This window comes from Nuphar pumila, chromosome 10, assembly GCF_984573655.1.
Source record: "Nuphar pumila chromosome 10, dmNupPumi1.hap1.1, whole genome shotgun sequence".
Lineage (NCBI taxonomy): Eukaryota > Viridiplantae > Streptophyta > Magnoliopsida > Nymphaeales > Nymphaeaceae > Nuphar > Nuphar pumila.
This window is the reverse complement of record NC_143258.1, coordinates 117764622-117786277: the sequence shown is the minus strand read 5'-3', so window position 1 is coordinate 117786277 and position 21656 is coordinate 117764622. Positions and strand designations below refer to the sequence as shown.

Sequence of the window (21656 nt, the reverse complement as noted above, 5' to 3'; positions counted from 1 at the left end):
GATGCAAAATTGATAGTGATGTGCCTTGTGTGAATTGTGGCTTTTAAGGATGAATCTTGCCAAATGAGCATCTCTGTATTCTTTGGATCGTTATGAAGTTGTGTGTTGGGTGTTCCTTTTGAGAAGCCTACGCACCTCCCTTTTTGGCGTAGCGTACTTTTAGACATGCACGACATGTTAAGTACTTTGTTGATCGGACGAGAGATCCGATACGACCTTGTATCAGGAAATATGCAAAATATTGTTGAAATGAATTCAAGACTTATCTTGCCAAATTGTGTTGTGTTACTTATTTTGCAGATAATATATGTTGGGGTTTCTTTGGTGAAATCATATCCCTTTCATCGTAGTCGTACTTTTGACAAGTACGTCCGTACTTTTTGACAAGTACGTCCGTACTTTTTGACAAGTACGTACATACTTTTTGACAAGTACGTCTTCTTACGTTGCGATGATTGGATGAGTAGGTTGTGGCAACCTTGATGAGTGCAAATAACAAAATACTGAGATCACCTAAATAAGTGATGATTTCCGCCTTCACCGGCAAGATACTCGAGTTGGGTTGAAAGACCAGAGTATGTAGAATGGGTCTTCAGTTAACTACCCCTGGTGTACTCATTCGAACCGCTGACTCCTGTCAGGAGAGAGGACGGGAAGGTACAAAAACTTCGATGGACAAGCCATTAATGGCAGTTACAAGCAAAAGACTTGGCTTCCCCAATCATCGGAGTTAGGGGAAAGGGACTACCATAATTATCCTAGGTGATAGCTCTCCATGTTCGGGATGCATCCATTGTTTATGCTGCTTCGGGGATTTCTCTCTTGGTCACTGACCGTCCCCTTAGGTGCGGACTCAGTCAGCTATCCAGGTTATCTTAAAATCCATAGCATAATAAACCCCCGGATCAGTCTAGGCTGTTTCTAGAGTCGTGTCTTGTGCGTACCCACTTGACCAGTTAATATCGAAACATAATTTTAATCCGATCACACAATTTGTTGAGTTATACGCGTATGAAAGTTATAGTGTACAACAGGTTCAATACTTATGGAATTGTGTGTGTGTGATTGATGAAGCCTTATATTTTGCTAGTTAAATTTCTTATGCAGTTCTTTGCTTGTAATAGTTAGCCTACTTGTGCCAGTAAAATGCTTGTACTAATTTTAGCATTGTACTCATGATAGTTGCTCCGTGAATCTGGTGGAATTAAATTGCTATATAATTGTCTGTCTACTTGACATATTAAATTATTTTGCTTAATTATGTTCAATATTGTCCTGTATGTGCACCTACCAGTTTTTAGTGAAACTGACCCATTTTATGGGCAGGTGATGTATAGGTGATACACTCTGCGATGGCACGATGGCGTGATGAGATCAAGATAGAGCTTTTTCCCTGACGTTTCGCTCTTGAGGACATGTTGGTAAATTTGGTATAAAGTGTATTTCAAAATTTCTCTTTTTATTAAACCTTGAGTTACTAAAACTGTTTTAGTAAACTTCTTCTGGTTTCAACAAATATAACGAGTTGTAAAATCCCATGAACAAATTCTCAATTATTGAAAATGCATTTCGAAACCATTTGATTTCAATAGTTGTGCGGAATTTGACAAAGCAAAGTTTACGATGTAATGCGCTCAAGGTCCATCGACTTGTTGTTTTAAAAATATCATTTTCCGCTGAAGTACTATTTGAACTCTGATTATTTTATGATTTCAAAGCTTTCTAAACTATTCAAAAAGCTACAAGTCCTGGATTTTTGGGGCGTTACAATCTATAAGCGAGGTTTTAAGCTTGCATGCCCTAATGTCTCGAAAAGCAAAACAAGTGTTTTGTGTTCACATATTCGCAATGTCCAGCAATTATATACATAGCTTATCAAAAGTATAAAGCAAAACTCCGTAGCGTTGAAGGGTCCTTCTAAACACTTTTCCAACCTGGTTTAAATTTTAAAATAAGTTGAGATTGATATGACTTAGGAATTCGCAACTGAGTTTTCTCCTCAAACCAACATAACAAAAAGGCTTCGACTATGTAGCCTTCGATGGTACGTACGTCAAGTCCTTCTTTTCTGTATCCGAAATGACTCGAATATTTTTCGGCCTAAGGCACGGGATATCGTGATTTCCAATGTTGTGTTTGGGTTTCTTTCTATGAAACCAATATCTTTCTCAATGTAGTAGTACTATCAGACATGCTCAACATGCTAGTATGACGATGAATAGACTGGAGGTTTATGATAACCTCGTAGTACGACAATGCACCACGTTAAAAAAAAATCACATAAACAGAGATGATCGCCTTCACAGGCAAGGTGTTTGATTTGGTTTAATAGACCAGAGCATATTGAATGGGTTGTCAGATAAAATAAGACCTGATGTAACCATTCATCCTTTGGTTCTGTCAAGAGAGAAAATATGAGGTACAAACTCCGATGGAGAAGTTGTTAACAACTATACTCCTCAAGTGGCAATGGCTCGGTGTCCTCAGTCATCCAAGTTAGGGCACTGAGCTACCAAATATTATCCTAGGTGGTAGATCCCATTGACTTTTACAGAAGTTTGGATGCATCCCCCGGTTACAAGTTGCTTCTAGAGAATTCTCTCTCAGTCATTAGACCGTCCCCTTTAGAGCGGATTTAGCCAGTCGCCTGGGGTATCAAAATACATGAAATAATAAACCTCTGAATGGTTTCAGTTGTTTCTACGTATTGTCCTATGAGTACCCGCATATCGTAATTATCGAAACGAGATTATCACGTTCACTTTACTGGTTTTGAAACTGCATGTTGTAAAATGTATTAATGCATATGTTAGTCTTGTTTTGACGTCTGATATCGATGCACCTACCAGACTTTCATGAGTCTAACCCATTTTATGGGATACAGGTGACGATTAAGATGATGTTGCAGGCAATAACGCGATGATATCAAGAATCCACTCTCTTTGTTGTTTCGCTCCTAAGCACGTTTTATAATTTTGTATAATAGTTCCTTTCTAATAACTCTTTCTATATAAATTCTTGTTGTTTTGAATCTATATGGTTTCGAACAAATGTATGGAGATACGAACCTAAAGTATTGAAAAGGAAGTTTTTTGTAATTCGCCCAAGGTCCGTCGACTTGTTCTTTTTAAATATTGTTTTTTGTTGATCTATCATTTTTAACTCTAAAATAGGAGTGATTTTAAAGTTTCAAAATTTTTCTAAAATTTACAAGTTCAAGATTTTGGGGCGTTACACTTAAGCTTGCCCCGATAAATTGGGATTCCCCTATTGGTTCAGAAAAATTCCAAACATGACACCACAGCCAAAAAATATTTGAAAAATATGTAGCTCCCAAGTCCTTCACCAAAAAAAATCTGAAAATTTTCATAAAAAATCCTCTAAAACGCCAAATAGGTGGAAGCTATCGTACCCAAAAATTACATCTCTCTCACATAACCAAGTGAGGTTAGCAACTGACATAAGTTGGTAGCTCTGAGACCATATTAACTTTATCCCTTGATCTTTATAGATATGCATAAGAGGTAAAGAAAGTAGAAGAAGATGGAAAGAAGCAGGGGAGAGCAAGGCCTAACCCTCATTCTTTTAATATAACAATATTAAAATCCCAAAAGGCAAAAAATGCCCTCCATTGCAAGAAAGATGTAGAAAGTCAAATACCATAGGTTGGTCAATGGGATTTGAACAAAAATAGCCTTACTTTGATAACACACACACACACACACACATATATATATATATATAGAGAGAGAGATAATGGACGTCCCTAAGCCTGTTGTGGACTGCCTAGGCATCACCTTTGGCTGCATCCTCTTCTCTTCTCTTGTGCTTCTTTTACATCTCGAGGCAGACACCTTGAGGCAAGGAAACATCCATTAAAATCCATATCTAACTTGGTTCTATCTTGGTCCAGGCTAGACTTTTAGAATGTATTTGACTTGGATCCAACAAGAACCCACTTGGGACCTAATCCAATCCAAAAATCAATTCATGTCAATTGATTCAAACTTAATAAACACCCACATGCACCTAAGCCAGATCATTTAGACACTAAGAATGGGCTTCACTTAGACTTCATCCTCGCCTACTTCCATCCTACCCAAAAACTTGTTGCAATGCATTTGGTCAAACCGTAGTTGCCAGAACAGGAATCGAAAAAGGGAAGCAGTACGAGAATCTGAATCCAGAAGCAGTGAATCCAAAACTTTAGAGGATTCGGCAAGCGGGAAGTGAATAAGAAGTAGGGTAAAGTATAAGAATTTATGAGAAATAATGATACAATGATGAATATAAGAAAACAACTTTTAAAAAATGAAGTTTTTTGAAGAAAAAAGAAGTATGTCAAAATGAATAATTAAGAAATGATGTCCACAATTGACAATTATATCATCTTATTAGAAAAACTACCTAAGATCATTTAATAGGAGAACTAAATAACAAATGTAATCAATAAAAAGGCAATACCTTTAAAAACTGCAAGTTTATACATTTATTTCAGAGTTTGGATACTGAACATTGATACAATAAAAAAATTGTGCAGCAATTGATGAGTAATTCATCACATATTACAATTCTAAGAAACTTCAACTAATCCTAACAATCTAATCAACTATTATATGATACCTTGTAGAAGAGTGGACAATGTTATATATGTATATATGTGTGTGAGTGTCTTAACAAAACAAACATCTAACAATCTATAACTAATTATGCATTGCTAATGATTTCATATTAATGTAGGCATGAATATAGTAATTGTTAGAATGGATCACCATATATATGCAGTGCAGAAAGGAATTTACTGAATTTCTTCAAAATAATGGGATAAGTCGTGCCCTATCCCTTGTGTGTATTTATATACAAAAAACAGAAAGTGGGTTGGATCAATTATGATTTGGATCCATACTCGAATATGATAAAATTACATATTACATCAGAAACAAAAACCCGATCCATATTAGAGACCCAACTTTAGTTTTATGATACAGTCTTAATACCCTCCCTCAAGTTGTGCATGGTCCAATACCATGGACAACTTGCCTTTGAGATACCAAAATCGTGCACTCGTAAGTCCTTTGGTAAGAAGGTCAGTAACCTGATATCCTGTTGGTACATAAGTTGGGATAATTTCTTTGTCCTCAACTTTCTGTCGAACAAAATGTTGATCGATCTCTATGTGTTTTGTTCGACCATGATGGATAGGATTGAAGGCAATTTGTATGGCACTTTGATTATTGCAAAACAGATTTGCAGTGTTCACCCTCTCTCCTATTTCGGTTAATAAATGTCTTAACCATGTAACTTCAGCAGTAGCGGATGCCATGGATCGATACTCAGCTTCTGTACTGGAACGTGCAACAACACGTTGCTTCCGACTACTCCATGCTATTAAGTTTCCATCAACATAAACACAATACCCGGAAACTGATTTTCTATCGTCTGGATCTCCTGCCCAGTCTGCATCTGCATACACTTCAAGCTGTCTATGTTCTCCTTTTGTCTTTGATTGATGATAAACAAGTCCGTCTCCAAGAGTACCCTTCAAGTACCTAAGAATTCTTTTAACAGCATTCATGTGTTCTGTATATGGATCATGCATGAACTGAGAGACTTGATTCACTGCATACACAATATCTGGCCTTGTAAAAGTAAGATATTGAAGCATCCCAACTAATCGACGATAATATTTTGGATCTTTATATGCCTCCCCATCCTGAGCACTGAGTTTATGGTTTAACATGCTAGGAGTATTCAATGGCTTGCAATTCTTCATTCCTGATTTCTCCTAAAGATCCAGAGCATACTTGTGTTGGGTCAACAAGAGACTAGTATTTTGTCGATCCACTTCAACCCCCAAGAAATATCGTAGAACACCCAGATCCTTCATTTTAAACTTCTGACTCAATAGGAGATTTGTGGTCTCTATATGCTTACAAGAATTTCCTGTAATAATAATGTCATCTACATATATGAGGAGTAAGATGCTGACTTGGTGTTCTCGAAGGATAAACAATGAATGATCAAGTTGAGATCGAATGAATCCATATCGTTGTACTTCAATAGAAAAACTGTCAAACCATGAACGTGATGCTTGCTTCAGTCCATAGATGGCTCATCGCAACCTACAAACATGTGTCTCAGGATTGTTTTCTGCATAACCAAGAGGTTGCTCCATGTAGACTTCTTCTTTTAGATCACCGTGTAAGAATGCATTTTTAACATCAAGTTGACTTAGAGGCCATCCATGTTGAACCGCTAAGGATAACACAAGTTGTATGGTTCCCATTTTTACAACTGGACTAAAAGTCTCGTCATAGTCTTCTCCATATGCTTGTGTAAAGCCTTTAGCGACAAGTCTTGCCTTATATCTTTCAATGGATCCGTGAGGTTTGTACTTGATCTTATATACCCATTTAGACCCTACAACATTCTTATCCGGCAGCCTAGGAACTATTTTCCACGTCCTACATTCATGCAAGGCTCCCATTTCTTCATTCATAGCATTTGCCCAATTTGATGACAAGAAGGCTTGAGAAAAATCAATGGGTTCTTCCTGTTTTTCAACCTGCACAACATATAACTGCATTTCTGTGGAAAAGTTCTCGTAACTTACCCATCTTTCAATTGGGTGTCTAATCCTCTCTGAGCGTCTGACCTGCTCAGTTGTGTGGGGTGTATCGCTTCTTCTGACATATACTACCCCTTTAAACCTTCTGTCATCTGCAGTGGGAGACATAACAGATTCCTGAGCAGCTGTCAACATGTTCCCTCTAGATCCTGCATTGGTTCCCATGGGTTCACACTCATTTATCCCTGTATGACACGGAGCAGAGTTATCCATCTCCAGCTGATCAAATAACTCATTTGCAAGCCACGGCTGATAGCCTTCTTCTTCCTTAGTGGTCTTTCCTTCCTTGTTGGAGTCTTGAACATTATTCTCATCAAAGACAACATTTTGTGAGACTTTGATGCGTTGAGTGTCTGGATCATAGCATCGATATCCTTTATATTCATCAACATACCCAACAAACTTGCATCTACAAGCTTTATCATAAAATTTGTTACGTTGGGAACTATCAATATGAACATAGCATACACATCCAAACACTCGCAGTTGACTGTATTGAGGCTGGGTACCAAACAATACAAAATAAGGAGTTAAATTATTTAACAACCTCATTGGTAACCGATTTATTACATAAACCGCAGTGTGAAATGCTTCTGTCCAAAGACTTAAAGGAATTTGAGTGTCATGCAACATACTTAGGGCACTTTCGACGATATGACGATGTTTTCTTTCCGCGACCCCATTTTGTTGTGGCGTATGTGGGCAAGATATTTTACGCCTTATCCCATTATTTTGAAGAAATTCAGTAAATTCCTTTGATAGATACTCTCTCCCTCCATCACACTGAAAATGTTGAATATTTGTCGAGAATTGATTGACAACAAGAGCATGGAATAAACAGAAGAATTTAAATACCTCAGATTTGTATTTCATAAAATAAATCCAAGTGTATCTGGTATAACTATCAATGAATGTGACATAGTAACGACTGTAAGGAAACAACTTTGAATATATTAGGTTCAATAATGAACCAATACACATGCACATAAAGTGCGAATATACCCACTAAAGGGGAAAACACAAGCACATAATGTGCTAACACATAAACCCACAAAGGGGCAAAAATGCCTATAAGGCATAAGTTGATATTATTGAAGAGAGGAAAGGTGTAACACCCATTACATGGAGCAAAAGCTCCTCCAAAGGAGTGAATAAATTACAAGGGGGAGACCTCTATTTATAACAAGAGAGGAGCCACATAAAGGGCTCCCAAAGGAGTCATTGGGAGCCCCCAACGGTCACATTTGTGACCGTTGGGGGCTCTCCAACGACTCTTTGGGGAGCCCCCCTAGGTGGCGCAAACCACAAAAATGAAAAAAATAAAAAGAAAATAAAAAGAAAAAGAAAATTACAAACATATTCCAAATGGAATATGCGTAAAAAGGGGAAATGACTAAACTACCCCTATGCCTAATAATAGAGAAATATATATTTTATATATATAATTAGGAAGATACATATGCATATATACCATATATATATATATATATATATATATATATATATATATATATATATATATATATATATATATATATATATGTATCATCCTTTATATATATAAAATATATATAAGATTACAAAGATTGAATGATATATTTTAACACCCCCCCCCTCAAACTTTGCGTGGGGGAACGAAAAGGTTGAAGAATGCAAGAGGAAGAATCTCAAGGCTTCAAGAGCCTTCAGTCCGAAAGCCATTGAAATTTGCAAATGTCTTCCTCCAAAGTCTTTAACGATGAGCACATTTCATGATCTATCCAAGGTACTTCTTTTCCTCTCATCTTCAAGATCCTGTGGAACAAATCAAGAAGAGGTCCAAGTAAAAGATATATTTGCACTTTAATCAAGTGAAATATTCCAAATAAGATGAATTAACCAAAAATCATATCATATAATTCATCGAAAAGTAATGGTGCAAAAAGATATTCTATGCATAATTCATCACAGGATTTGATGGAACAAGATAATTATTTATGTATGCAAAATGATTTTAGAAAACCAATTTTTCATAATCATATACCATGTTGAAGAGGGAGCGGAAACGAATTACAAGAATGCATAATGCATTCATAAAGTCCATCATTGGACAAACATAACCTCATAACGAGGAATAACATAATGGTCCCCAAGGGACACCACAAGAAGCCTACGAAGATGCATAAGTTGCACATAATTTATTGAATGAGGGCCAAAAGGCCATAATGAGTATATGCATACAATATCATGAAATGAATCAACACCTAAAAGAGTCATTAATGATCATGCTCCAATCATACTTTAGTCAAGTAATATTACATGAGCCGATAAGATAGAAAGACAAGTGTTATTGATTTTAACAAGTCCTTTGAAAACGATTTCAAGAAGGAAATGCTCAAGAGCATAAAAAAAGAGTGTATAAAACACAAGAGTTCAAAAGGTTTTAAGTCTACTTAAGAGGCAAAATAATGAGAGTTATTTGAGTAGAGAACCTTACACATTTAGGAACATCTCACTCAAATGATTGCAATTACAAAAACTCATTTTTCATATCAAATATAAAAGGTGACCAAAAAATCAATTTGATTTTAAAATATGCATATTAATGATATGATTCACTTGTATCTTTAAAAGACAAAATATGAATGAAATTTCACAAATTTCAATAATAATTCATCCATTACAAGCAACTACCTCATTAGTCCTCCAAAACCCATAAATCAAGTGTATAAGCTACTAGATCAAGAACATAAATATAATGCCATTAAAGGCCAAGAACACACACAAAGGTGTGAAAAAAAACCTCTTGTCTACGTGTAATAATACTTAAAATGAGTGCATCAACGATAAGACCAAGAGAATACACGCCAACATGGACCAAAAGCATCTCTTGTCTACGTAAAAATACACTCAAGACCAAGTATGTTCAGCTACTAGAACAAAAGTATCAAGCCAACCATGGGCTAAAACACAATACATCTCTTATCTACATAAAATGGCACTTGAAATGAGTGAAAGAAGCCAACCATGGGCATACATCTCATCGACTAGAACAAGGACACAAATGCCAACATGGACTAAAGATCATACACCATAGTGTGAATGAACATACCTTGTCTACATATAATAACACTCAAGACAAGTGTGTTCAGCTACTAGACCAAGAGAACAAAGCCAACAAAGGGCTACCAACACACGATGGTGTAATAATATGTGTTGTCTACATATGATGATACTTAGATAAGAGGTATAAGAGGAGAAGACTTTTGAGGCAATAAAACTTGTAATGACAAACATATAAATAAAACCTTGGACAATATTTTGAAAATAAATATGTGCACATACGCACAACAAGAACACTTGGAACACTTGTGCACATAAGCACAAAATACTAAAGCACAAATGTGCAAATGCACTCATAAGATTTATAAGCAATAAAAGGTTGGGCAATAATCCCCAACACCCTTGAATTTAATATACCTTAAAACATTTAAGGTTCCAAAACACCATATATCCATCACATTTATATATAAATAAGAGCATCCATAAGATCAATGGTCAAAAGAAAACGAGTGACACACTCATAATTAGAGATCATATAATAAATCATTCTAGAGTCCCAAGGTGCCCATAACTCACCTCAACAACCATCTTTAATATGGTAATTGAACAATCTAAAATGACATAACACAAGGTGCCCTTAACTCACCTCAACAATCATCTCTAATATAACAATAAGGCCATACAAAAAGGATTGATGCATCATATAACTTGTGATAGATAAAAATAAATCTCATAAAAAGGCAATGAACACTTAGGGAAATCATTTTCCAAATATGTGATTTTACAAAGAGGGTCGATTCAAAGGTCCAACATAATTAATCACAACAATATGCCTTATAATAATTTTACATAAATACGAAATTATGTTAAATCATGATCATTATCAAAAGACTTAATAAACACAACATGAAATATTTAAGCAATGTCATGTGTGAGGATGGATTTGGAATAATCCAAGAATCAAATCAAGCTTTTATAAATTGCAATTATATGCATACCAAGATGTAGAAAGGCAATAATCTTAAATGAGCAAATTTAAGGCAACATGTAACAAGATATTGCGGAAGCACTTATAATGATAAAAGAAACAATCTCACAAGTCCACTAAGGGACAAAACAAGCCCTAAGGAAGGCAATATATATCATCTTTTTATTGAAAAGAGAGTACCATGTGAAAATGTCTATGAATAGACAATACGAATACAAGCATGAATACTTTATAAAAGAAGTGTACGAAGATACTCTCACAACACTTGAACAAAATACGCAAAAAGCATAATAATAGCAAACATGCAATAATGCATGTATTTTATAAAAGGAGAAAATGCTTGAGACTCTCAATCTTTCACAAAGATGGTAATATTTAAAAAATCTCATAAAAAACCAATATTAAAAAAAAGCTTATAACAATCATGAAATCTTCTCAAAGAGTATATACTCATAAGAAGATTCACAAGGATCAAAAGGCCTTTCAAAGAGAGATCCAACAAACAAAATTTTCAAATGAGGGTACATATGAAAGGAAGAGGGAAAACTATTAAAGTGGAAAAAATCCCAAAGAGAATACTAGGATTGCGTTATGGCATAAATCTATAAACAAAAATTCATAATATTATATGACTTAATAGATTATAATCAATGGCATGAATATGTTTTAAATAAACACAACATGAAATATTTAAAACATATGTAATAAGTATGCAACATTAATGAAGACCATAAATCTTATAATAAAACATATTCTTGAAATTGAATTGAAGAATGAAAAGAGAATAACCATATTTTATGAGATCATTTTTAAAACTTAATTCAATCAATATTATAAAAATGCCTTCTTAATCAAACATTGCTCGTATGAAAAAAAACTCATTAGGTAGGAAAATAAAACATCATTTTTCAAAGACATGTTATTATGAAAAAACCTCATATAGGACATTTTAGAGGGTAAACACATACCTTTAATATGAAATAATTATGATGAGAGTATGTGAGCAATGTTACATCTCTCCTATGTCACACGGACTCGGCTAGGGAGGCGCCGCACCCGAGTCGACACACCCCGACACGGGTGCGGCTTCGGACTCGGCCAAGACTCGGTCAACGTCGAGTCGGACTCGGTCAAAGAGTCGAGGCCGAGTCCGTTCACATTTTGGACTCTATCAACTTTGACCGAGTCCAAAAATGTTCATTTTTAAGACGAAAAACAAAAAAAATCATTTTTTATATAACTTTTTTTTAAAAAATATATATATAACCAAACTGCAATGCAGTTGCACAGTCACAGTCACAGACTGTGCAACTGCAACTGCACAGTCTGTGCAACTGCAACTGCACAGTCTGTGACTGTGCACAGTCACATACTGCATTGCACAGTCTATGCAACTGCAGTCCATTTGATTGGGGATGTGTGATCTTTAAGGGGAAGCGTGATTCCTCCAACGAAGGGTGAGCTGCCTACTAGAAAGTTGCTTCTTAGTGTTCAGGACCAATACTTAGTAGTTGTATATGCATAATTTTATATTCTTGAAATATCTTTCAATTTATCAATTTAAAGGAATATAAATACAATACAAGCAGGATTTAGCCAGAGCAAAGGTAACTGAAACATGAATGTGCCCTCCTCCTGTAAGATGTATATTTTCATATGCAAGTCATATTTTCTCTACTGAAAAACTTGATATTTTTATATATTCATGTACTGATAAATGACAATGAAATTGCTAATAAATTTTTTCTATTGCTATGTTATTGCTTCTATATATATATTTATATATATATATATATATATAGCTGAGTCCCCGTGTCCAAAATTTTTGAAATTGCGCCGCACCCGTGTCGCACACGCACCTGCACCCGCACTCATGTGACATAGCATCTCTCACAAACATTTTACTTCTAACATAACTTTCTTTAAAAAACTTATTTTTCAAGAAATGGAATTGTTAAGAATCCAAACTCATAATGACATGGAGAACACATATGCAAAAACATATCTAATTCTTTATAATGCTCAATATTTAAAGAAATATAATGCATACCAAATATTTTAAGAAGCAAAAGAGAGAAACACATATGCAAAAACATATCTAATTCTTTATAATGCATAATACTTAAAGAAATATAATACATACCAAATAATTTTAAGAAGCAAAAGAGAGAAACGAGAATTTCACCATTCTTCTTTAAAATTTCTTGAATAGCATGCTTCCCAATGCAACAAAGAGCAACTCGATCCCAACCTTGCTCTGATACCATGTAAGGAAACGGCTTTGAATATATTAGGTTCAATAATGAACCAATACACATACACATAAAGTGTGAATATACCCACTAAAGGGGAAAACACAAGCACATAATGTGCTAACACATAAACCCACAAAGGGGCAAAAATGCCTATAAGGCATAAGTTGATATTATTGAAGAGAGGAAGGGTGTAACACCCATTACATGGAGCAAAAGCTCCTCCAAAGGAGTGAATAAATTACAAGGGGGAGACCTCTATTTATAACAAGAGAGGAGCCACATAAAGGGCTCCCAAAGGAGTCATTGGGAGCCCCCAACGGTCACATTTGTGACCGTTGGGGGCTCTCCAACGACTCTTTGGGGAGCCCCCCTAGGTGGCGCAAACCACAAAAATGAAAAAAATAAAAAGAAAAAGAAAATTACAAACATATTCCAAATGGAATATGCGTAAAAAGGGGAAATGACTAAACTACCCCTATGCCTAATAATAGAGAAATATATATTTTATATATATAATTAGGAAGATATATATGCATATATACCATATATGTATATGTATCATCCTTTATATATATAATATATATAAGATTACAAAGATTGAATGATACATGTTAACAACGACTACCAAACAAATAGGATTGTCGAGCAGGTCCTCAAACATCAGAATGAACAAGTTCAAAAGGAAAAGAAGCTCTTTCATTTATTGAATTAAAAGGAAGCACATGACTCTTACACGACTGACAACTAGAACAAAGGAAACCATCAACCTTATTACACTGACTTGACTTTGAAATAAGACCACTCGACACTAATTTCGCAAGAGAGGAATTATTACAATGACCCAAACGACGATGCCAAATATTTGACTTATTATACGAGGACAGACTTAAACAATCTTTAGATGAATCCAACTTGAATGGTTGACCAATGGACGATTTTGGTCCAGCTCTACGAACAGAAGAAGGAGCTTCTTTTAGGATATACATGTTTCCCTTTCGTTCTCCCTCAACGAGGGCCTTCTTCGTGAGTGGATCCTTGACACAGACAGAAGGAGTAAATTTGATGCAAGAATGAATGTCATCAACTAGTTTAGAAACAGAAATGATGTTTTTGACAATATTAGGAGAATGAAAAACATTGGACAATTTTAGGGAACCATCGGAAAGAGGAATATTCACATTTCCAGTGTGAGTTATTGGATGGAGAGCTCCATCTCCAGTTTTAATACCTGCATTTCCATGATATGGGATGGGTTTCGAAATCATACGAATATCGCCTGTCACATATGTTGCAGCTCCAAAATCAATGTACCAAGTTCTTTGATCACCCTGTTTAAAATTTAATCCTGACAAAGCTGATATCAAAAGATTCTAGACACTGTCTTCATCCCATTGATTTCCTCCAGCTCTTCCCTTGCTTGACGGTCCTGTCGCATTCATTTGACCTTTGTTTTGCGGGTTGTGCCAACAATTTGCCTTGATATACCCCTTTTTGTTGCACAAATAACATGTTGGAACATTTTTTAAATTGTGATTTCCAGAAAAGCTCGGTGTGCTAGGCATGGGTAACAATCCACGCCCCCTTGATTATTCCTTATCTGTCCATGTCCTCCTCGGAAGTAACCACGTCCTCTCCCTGAATTTGTCCCTGCAAACAGTACTTCTTGGTTTCCTGAATTGTTGCCTACATCTTCGCCTTTGATGGAAATTTCATATTGTAGTAATTTCACTCGAAGATTCTCAAAGTTAGGAAGTGAAGGAAGACACAAGAGAGATATAACCAGCATGTGATAATCTGACCCAAGCCCGTTTAGCACTTGTTGAACTTTATCCTTATCAGAAATCATACAACCCACCATAGCTAATTGGTCTGTAATGATCTTCACCTTGTTCATATATTCTGTAACAGTCATGCTCTCCTTTCTTAGGAGTTGAAACTCCCTTTTCAAATGCATAATTCTTGCTTCTAAAATTTGCGAATATGTCTTTGCGAGTTGTTCCCATAGTTTCGCCGCTGAGCACTCATCTGGAATACCTACAAGAACCGCTTGTGAAAGAGTAGAGGTAATGTAGGCTACAACAGCCTGATCTCGTTTTCTCCAAGTAGTAAATTCAGAATTTTGAATCAGCCTGTTAGAGACCTCTCCTTTATCATCCATGACTTCCTGCACAATAAATTCTGATGGTGCAGAAATCGTTCCATCTAGGTGTCCATAAAGATCAAGACTCTTAATAAAAGGCAATAGCTGCCTTTTCCAGGTCAAATAATTGGTGTTATTCAATTTTTCAGAGATAAGTTGACCTAGAAAACTAGATGGCAGGGTAGGAGAATCCATTAAACTGAAATTGCGACAAAGGAAATATGACAAACGAATTTGTCTGACTGTTGTCAAATACTCAAAGATTAACGTCAGATCTAAGATAGAGTCTGACGGATGGAATTAAGAATGTACAAGAAATATGAAAGGGAATAGTAACAGAGATAGAAGGAATAAAACTAGAAGAAGAATTTTGATCTGAATTTGGGTTCAGATCTTAACAAAATAGAATATTCAAAATTGATAAAAGAAAACACGCCTGGACAGATTTAAGCCTGGAGAATCATCAGATCCAAAACTGATAAAAGAAATCACGCACGATCTGATCTAATGATCAGATCTGGAGTCAGATCTGCAGTCACGCAAGATCTGATCTCACGAACAGGTCTGAGATTAGATAACGATTAGATCTGTGAACAGATCTGCAGTCGCGCAAGGTCTGATCTAACGATCAGATCTGGGATCAGATCTGTTCCGATCGAGAGTATAAAAAAATATATTGAGATAGGCGAAGAACAAGACCTTAAACAGAAAATATTGATGAGCAATAGAAGGATTGGGAAAGGATTCAGAAAAGATGCAGATAACGTTAGGGAGAGAAAGAAGAAAACTGGAAGACAACACTTACCTGGAACATCGATCTCACTAGACACCTTTGGAGACGATTCAATACACATAGGCCTGGTGCTCTGATACCATGTTAGAATGGATCACCATATATATGCAGTGCAGAAAGTAAGAAGACAGAATGAAGAAGAGGGCTGCGGCAGCAGAGGGGACTTCTTCTCTTAGAAGTCATGCCCTATCCCATGTGTGTATTTATATACAAAAAACAGAAAGTGGGTTGGATCAATTATGATTTGGATCCATACCCGAATATGATAAAATTACATATTACATCAGAAACAGAAAACCCGATCCATATTAGAGACCCAACTTCAGTTTTATGATATAGTCTTAATAGTAATTGTAATATAATAAAGCTGCATATACATAAAAGCTACTGAGTTGTGCAAAAGGTAATACAAATTAGGCTGATAAGCTATTTGTCCTTTGTTCAAGAATTCAGCAATTTGAAGTTTTGAACAAATGTAGCTTATATTATGAAACAAAGAACAAACAACTGCAATTAAGAGAGAGCACAACGATCCAACATGCATATAGAAAGACATACCAAACTAGATATGGTAATTTGAAAAATAAATAAAAGAAATTTTTTTTGCAATCAAAACAATAAGACTAAAGTCAAAAGTTATGTGCATTTATATATCCTATATACTATGTAAATATGTGAATTTATTTGAGATGAACAAGAGAAAAAGAGGGGCTTGTGGCTGCACTAGACAAAAACACACTACAAAGAGTGAAGAACAAGAATTCCTATGTATGAGGAATTAAATTCCTCATCTTGGGAATTATAATTCCAATGAAAATAAAAACTCAGTCATGGGAATCAGGATTCCCTTGTTGGGGAATCGTGATTCCCATGCATAGGAAGTGTGATTCCACACCGTTTTCGGTTCCCGCTTCATGGGAATCGTGATTCCCATCTTATAGTAGTGCTTCCGTTAACTATGGGTCAAACCTAAATCCAACCTAATGGTATGGCTAAGATAGGGGACTAGGTGCATGAGAAGCACTGTATCATTATATGTGTGTGCATTATACATGCCCTAAGCAAATTTCTTTTTGGCCTTACACTGCCATGCTCTTGATCTTGGTGAACACAACTTATATGTATTATATTTCATATCATCCACATTATGCATCATTCAAAATGATAACAGCATGCAAATTTTAGGATAAAGTGTGGCCATCTACATGTTTCAACCTGTGGTTTCACACGAAAAATAATAAAAAATAAAGAAAGCACCAAACCTTGAAAATTAAACCCTCAAAATTATCCCATTTGTTATAAAAGTTAATTGGTTCTGAAATCTGTATATTTTAAACAATGCCCCATGTCCAATTATAATAAAATAATTATTTGACCAAAGTTCAATTCATTTAAGTCACTAAGCTTCAGTGGCAGTCAATATGAAGATAAATAACAAATTGGAGAGGAAGATGGAATAACCTGAAAAGAAGTGTAGAGTGTTGGAAGAAAAGGATGATCCAACATAGATATTATCTCCCTTTCTATACAAGCTCGATGGACCTGATATTTCCAGCAAAGACAATATTTCAAGTGTGGAATTAAGAAGATATTTCCTTGTCAATGAACTGAACATAAAAGGTTAGAAGTAATTTTGAGCTCCTCAAACTTTTGCACAAAATTCACAGTAAACATGCATTAGACAGCACGTGCAAAGCAACAAAACAAATACCTTATTACGATTCAACATTGCTGATTTATCCATAGCTTTCATAGCATACAGTTCACCAGTACCTTTAAGTTCCACCAGGTGGACACTGTCACACATAATACTTGATTTAAATGCCAGTTATAAAATGTTACAACTTTTACAATTGAAAATGCTAAACTGATTCTTAAAAACCTTTTCTTGCGATATCTTCCAAACTGTTGGTTAAGAGGTATAAAATTGAAGTGTCTAAAAAGTTTACATGAGTAATCCAACATTTGAGGTTACATCAATGGACTACAGCGGTGACAACACAGAAACCTGGAAGGAAGCTCATGAATTGAGACATGGTATAGAACTCTTAAGAAGTTAGTGTAATATCTCGTAGTTTTTCCATAATTTTTAAGTTCAAAAATATAATTTTAATTAAATATTTATATTTAATATGACATAATTGTGAAAAATATTTAAATATTGGCTGACGTCAACATGGGTCTGGACATGGTCTAGGGCACATTGACAAGATCCATATATGGTAAGAAAAATCTGCGAATTTATTTATTTTCACCTTTAAATTCAAGCAAAATTTAGGCTAAAATCAGGTTAAATTCAAGTGAAATTCAAGAGCGAAATGGATCTAGGACCATAGTTATATCTGTTTCAAAATGTAGATCTCATAGGACATCTGTTTTATCAAATTCAGATATCGGTTGGTTCAGAAAATGCATTTTTTTTATTTGATAGAACTCTATTTTTTGATCTTTTTCGATCTAGATCGAACTCGACCCGCTCCGTTTATAATTGGACTGATGTTAATATGGATTTGGACCCAGTCCATGATCTATATTGACTAGCACCTGGTCTGGGTTAAGATCTAATTGGAAATGGATATGGATTTGAATCATGGGTCCAACCCGGTCCCATAATCTATCCATACCTTTTTAAAAACCAAAATGAATTTAAACTTTAAAAAAACATATAAGTGAAATATGAATTTAAAGAGGAAAGGATAAGGTAGAGTTCTACCTGGGGTGAAATTCTACCCCACCTTGTACTTATCTAGAAGGGGGTGTTCCCCTTAGTGTAGAATATTCCACAAGATAAAAAAAAATAGAAGATAACGGTTGGTCAGAGGTAGGTAGAGGTAGAGTTCTACCTTGGGTAGAACTCTACCCATATTCATCTAGAAGGGGGCATCACCCCCCTCTAGAGAACCTCTCAAATTATAAAAAGGGGAAAGAGAGACTTGCCCTCTAAAATCGTCCCTTAGAGAGAGAGAGGAAAGTGAAAAAAAAAGAGAAAAAAGAAGAAAAGAGAAAAACGTCAATAGAAAGAGATGAGATGGGCAGGAGGGCAACGCCCTCCTGTCGATAACAGAGGGAGACGAGAGAGGCAAAAGGGAGAGATAGTGTGTGTGTGTGTGTGTGTAATATCGTGTGTTTTTATATTATGCTAGACTTAGAAATTCTGAAAAATTTGGCTAAGAGTTGTATAAATATCGGTAAAACACTTGATACTAGGTGACGACATGTGAATCCGAGCTTGGCCTAGGTCTCATCAATGAGACCTAAACGACCCAATTAAAAGATGATAAAAACTTTTATTTTCAACCTTTAAAATCAAGCAAAATTCAGGCAAAATTCAGGTCAAATTCAGACAAAATTTGGAGACAAAAATTGAATTATATAACGTTAGATGCGCCTCAAAAATCTGAGTTCAACGGTATTTGATTTTTCTGAATTCGGGTTATGGTTGGCACGAAAATCATTTTTTTTTAAAAAAGCCTGCTTCGATGGGGCCAGGTCTGGATTAGATCAGACCGGATCCGATCCATATGATCCAAGTTAATACGGATCTGAACTCAATCCAAGACCCATATTAATTAGGATCTGATCCAGCTTAGGATTCATATGGATTTGGATCTTGGATCCATATCCAAAATCTAGATCCAACAAAATTAAAGCTTTAAATTTAAAATACAGGGTTAAATTAAAGAAATATAAGGTTAGAAAGACTCCCAGAGGGATAAGGGAATTTTTGGGTATTTATTAACTAATAAATAAATAATTATTAATAATTAATTATTTAATATTAAAAATTAATAAATTTCGAGATTTTCAGATAATAGTGATTAGGGTTTCTAGAGTGTGGTCACCCTCTAGAAGAACACAATAGATAACAACAACAACAACAACTACGCCTTCATCCCAAAACAATTGGGGTCGGCGATATGAACCAAAAAAAAAAATCATTCTGGGTCTTCCACATGAATCCTTCTCCTCCAATCATTTCTATCCAATGCCATGTCCTCGGTGAACACAATAGATAATTAGGAAAAAAATTAAATAAACAAAGAAGATAATAAAGAAAAGAAAGAAAGAAGTTGGAAAAAGTCAACAAGGAAATCTTATGAGATTAAGAAAGGGAGTTGGAGATAGACTCCCATATGGGAAGCTCTATCTCCAGCCCACAATGAGAAACCCTAGAGGGGGGCGTCACCCTCTAGAGGCTTCTCTCATTATAAAACTTCAAAAAAAAAAAAAGAGAGAGAGAAGAAACCGTGGGAGAGGAAGAAAAAGAAAAAGAAGAAGAGGAAGGAGGAGATCCACCTTCTTTTCCGGTCATCCGACGTTTGCTCTAATCTTTTTTAATTCCAAACAAAGATACGGGTTTTTCTTTTGATTCGAATGGGGAAAAATGGCCTAAATCAGATTTAGGTAATGTTTTTGAAGGAACCCATGAATCAAATTTGTTTTCCCTTGTTCAACTTATAAAAAAAATCGATTCATGCATGGTTGTTTATGTGTATTTCAGATTTAGAATTGATTCCATAGCAAAAACATGTTTTACTTATGATTCATGCACATATATATATATATATATATATATATATATATATATATATATATATGATGCTGTCCATGTGAATCGCGGCCCCCGGTCTGCTGCAGCATTATATATATATATATATATATATATATATATATATATATATATATATATATATATATATATATATATATATATATATATATATATATATATATATATAATCGAAGTATGTGGGAGCTTAATGAGCCCAGCCGATCTGCAGTTCAGCTGGGCAGATTTGAAGTTTGTTAACGCCCCATCCGACTGCATCGACTGGGCAGAATCAGACTCAGAAATATATATATATATATATATATATATATATATATATATATATATAAAGACTGGTACAGTGTAAGAACTGTTGTTTCTGATAAAGCCCCAGCCGAACTGCATCGGCTGGGCACTGTTATTTTTTTCTGATCAAGCCCCAGCCGACTACTTCGGCTGGGCAATGTTTATTTCCTGTCAAGCCCCAGCCGACTGGGCAAAGTTACTTTCTGTTAAGCCCCAGCCGCCGACTGCATCGGCTGGGCAAAGTTATATTCTGCAAAGCCCCAGCCAATTGCAGGTCAGCTGGGCAGTGTTACATACTGTTAAAGCCCCAGCCAACCTGCAGTTGGGCTGGGCAGATTCAGACAAAAATAAATCTGGGCACTTTATATATATATATATATATATATGTTAATGTCCAGACTTACATGCTTATGTATGTTCCGATTTATATGTATGTTCAGATTTACATGTGCATGTGTATGCTTATTAAATGCTTATGATTATATTCTGGATTTAATATGTTAAATGCTCATGGTTATGTCCAGATTTACATATGTCAAATGCTCCTATTTATGTTCAGATTTACCTATGCTAAAAGTACAAACTTTGTACATGTTGAATGTATAGATTTATACATGTGTAGTATGCAGACTTGTGTGCCTGTCCATGTCCAGATTATGCATGTTTATGACTGGACTGTTATACATGTTTGCATATGAGCATTGAAATATTTTTATGTGACTACCAGTTCTTTCATGTGCACCGGCAACATGGCTTTGGACTTGTTGGGTACGTGTTTTACCCTGAGCTTGCTCGAAATGACAGAAAAAGTTGTTGATTTTACATGCTTATGAGATTTAATATGTTGTTTGCATACATATGTATGTAGTGAATAAGTGAATTCTGAAATTTACATTGTTGTTGCACTAGCAAGATCACATGCATGTTTGCATATTATGCATGAAATGAATCATGA

The 21656-nt window shown here is 35.3% G+C and overlaps 1 protein-coding gene across 7 annotated transcripts in view; it reads right to left on the bottom strand.

Annotated features, from left to right (window-relative positions):
- PHOT2 (phototropin 2) overlaps positions 1-21656 on the bottom strand; it is a 249196-nt gene that overhangs the window by 111076 nt on the left and 116464 nt on the right. For all 7 annotated transcript variants that reach the window (XM_090019848.1, XM_090019847.1, XM_090019846.1 and 4 more), the window contains 2 exons: positions 17558-17642; positions 17308-17388 (listed from right to left, as the gene is read on the bottom strand). In XM_090019848.1, coding sequence (XP_089875974.1) covers positions 17308-17388; positions 17558-17642 — 166 coding nt within the window. The remainder of the gene's footprint in view (positions 1-17307; positions 17389-17557; positions 17643-21656) is intronic.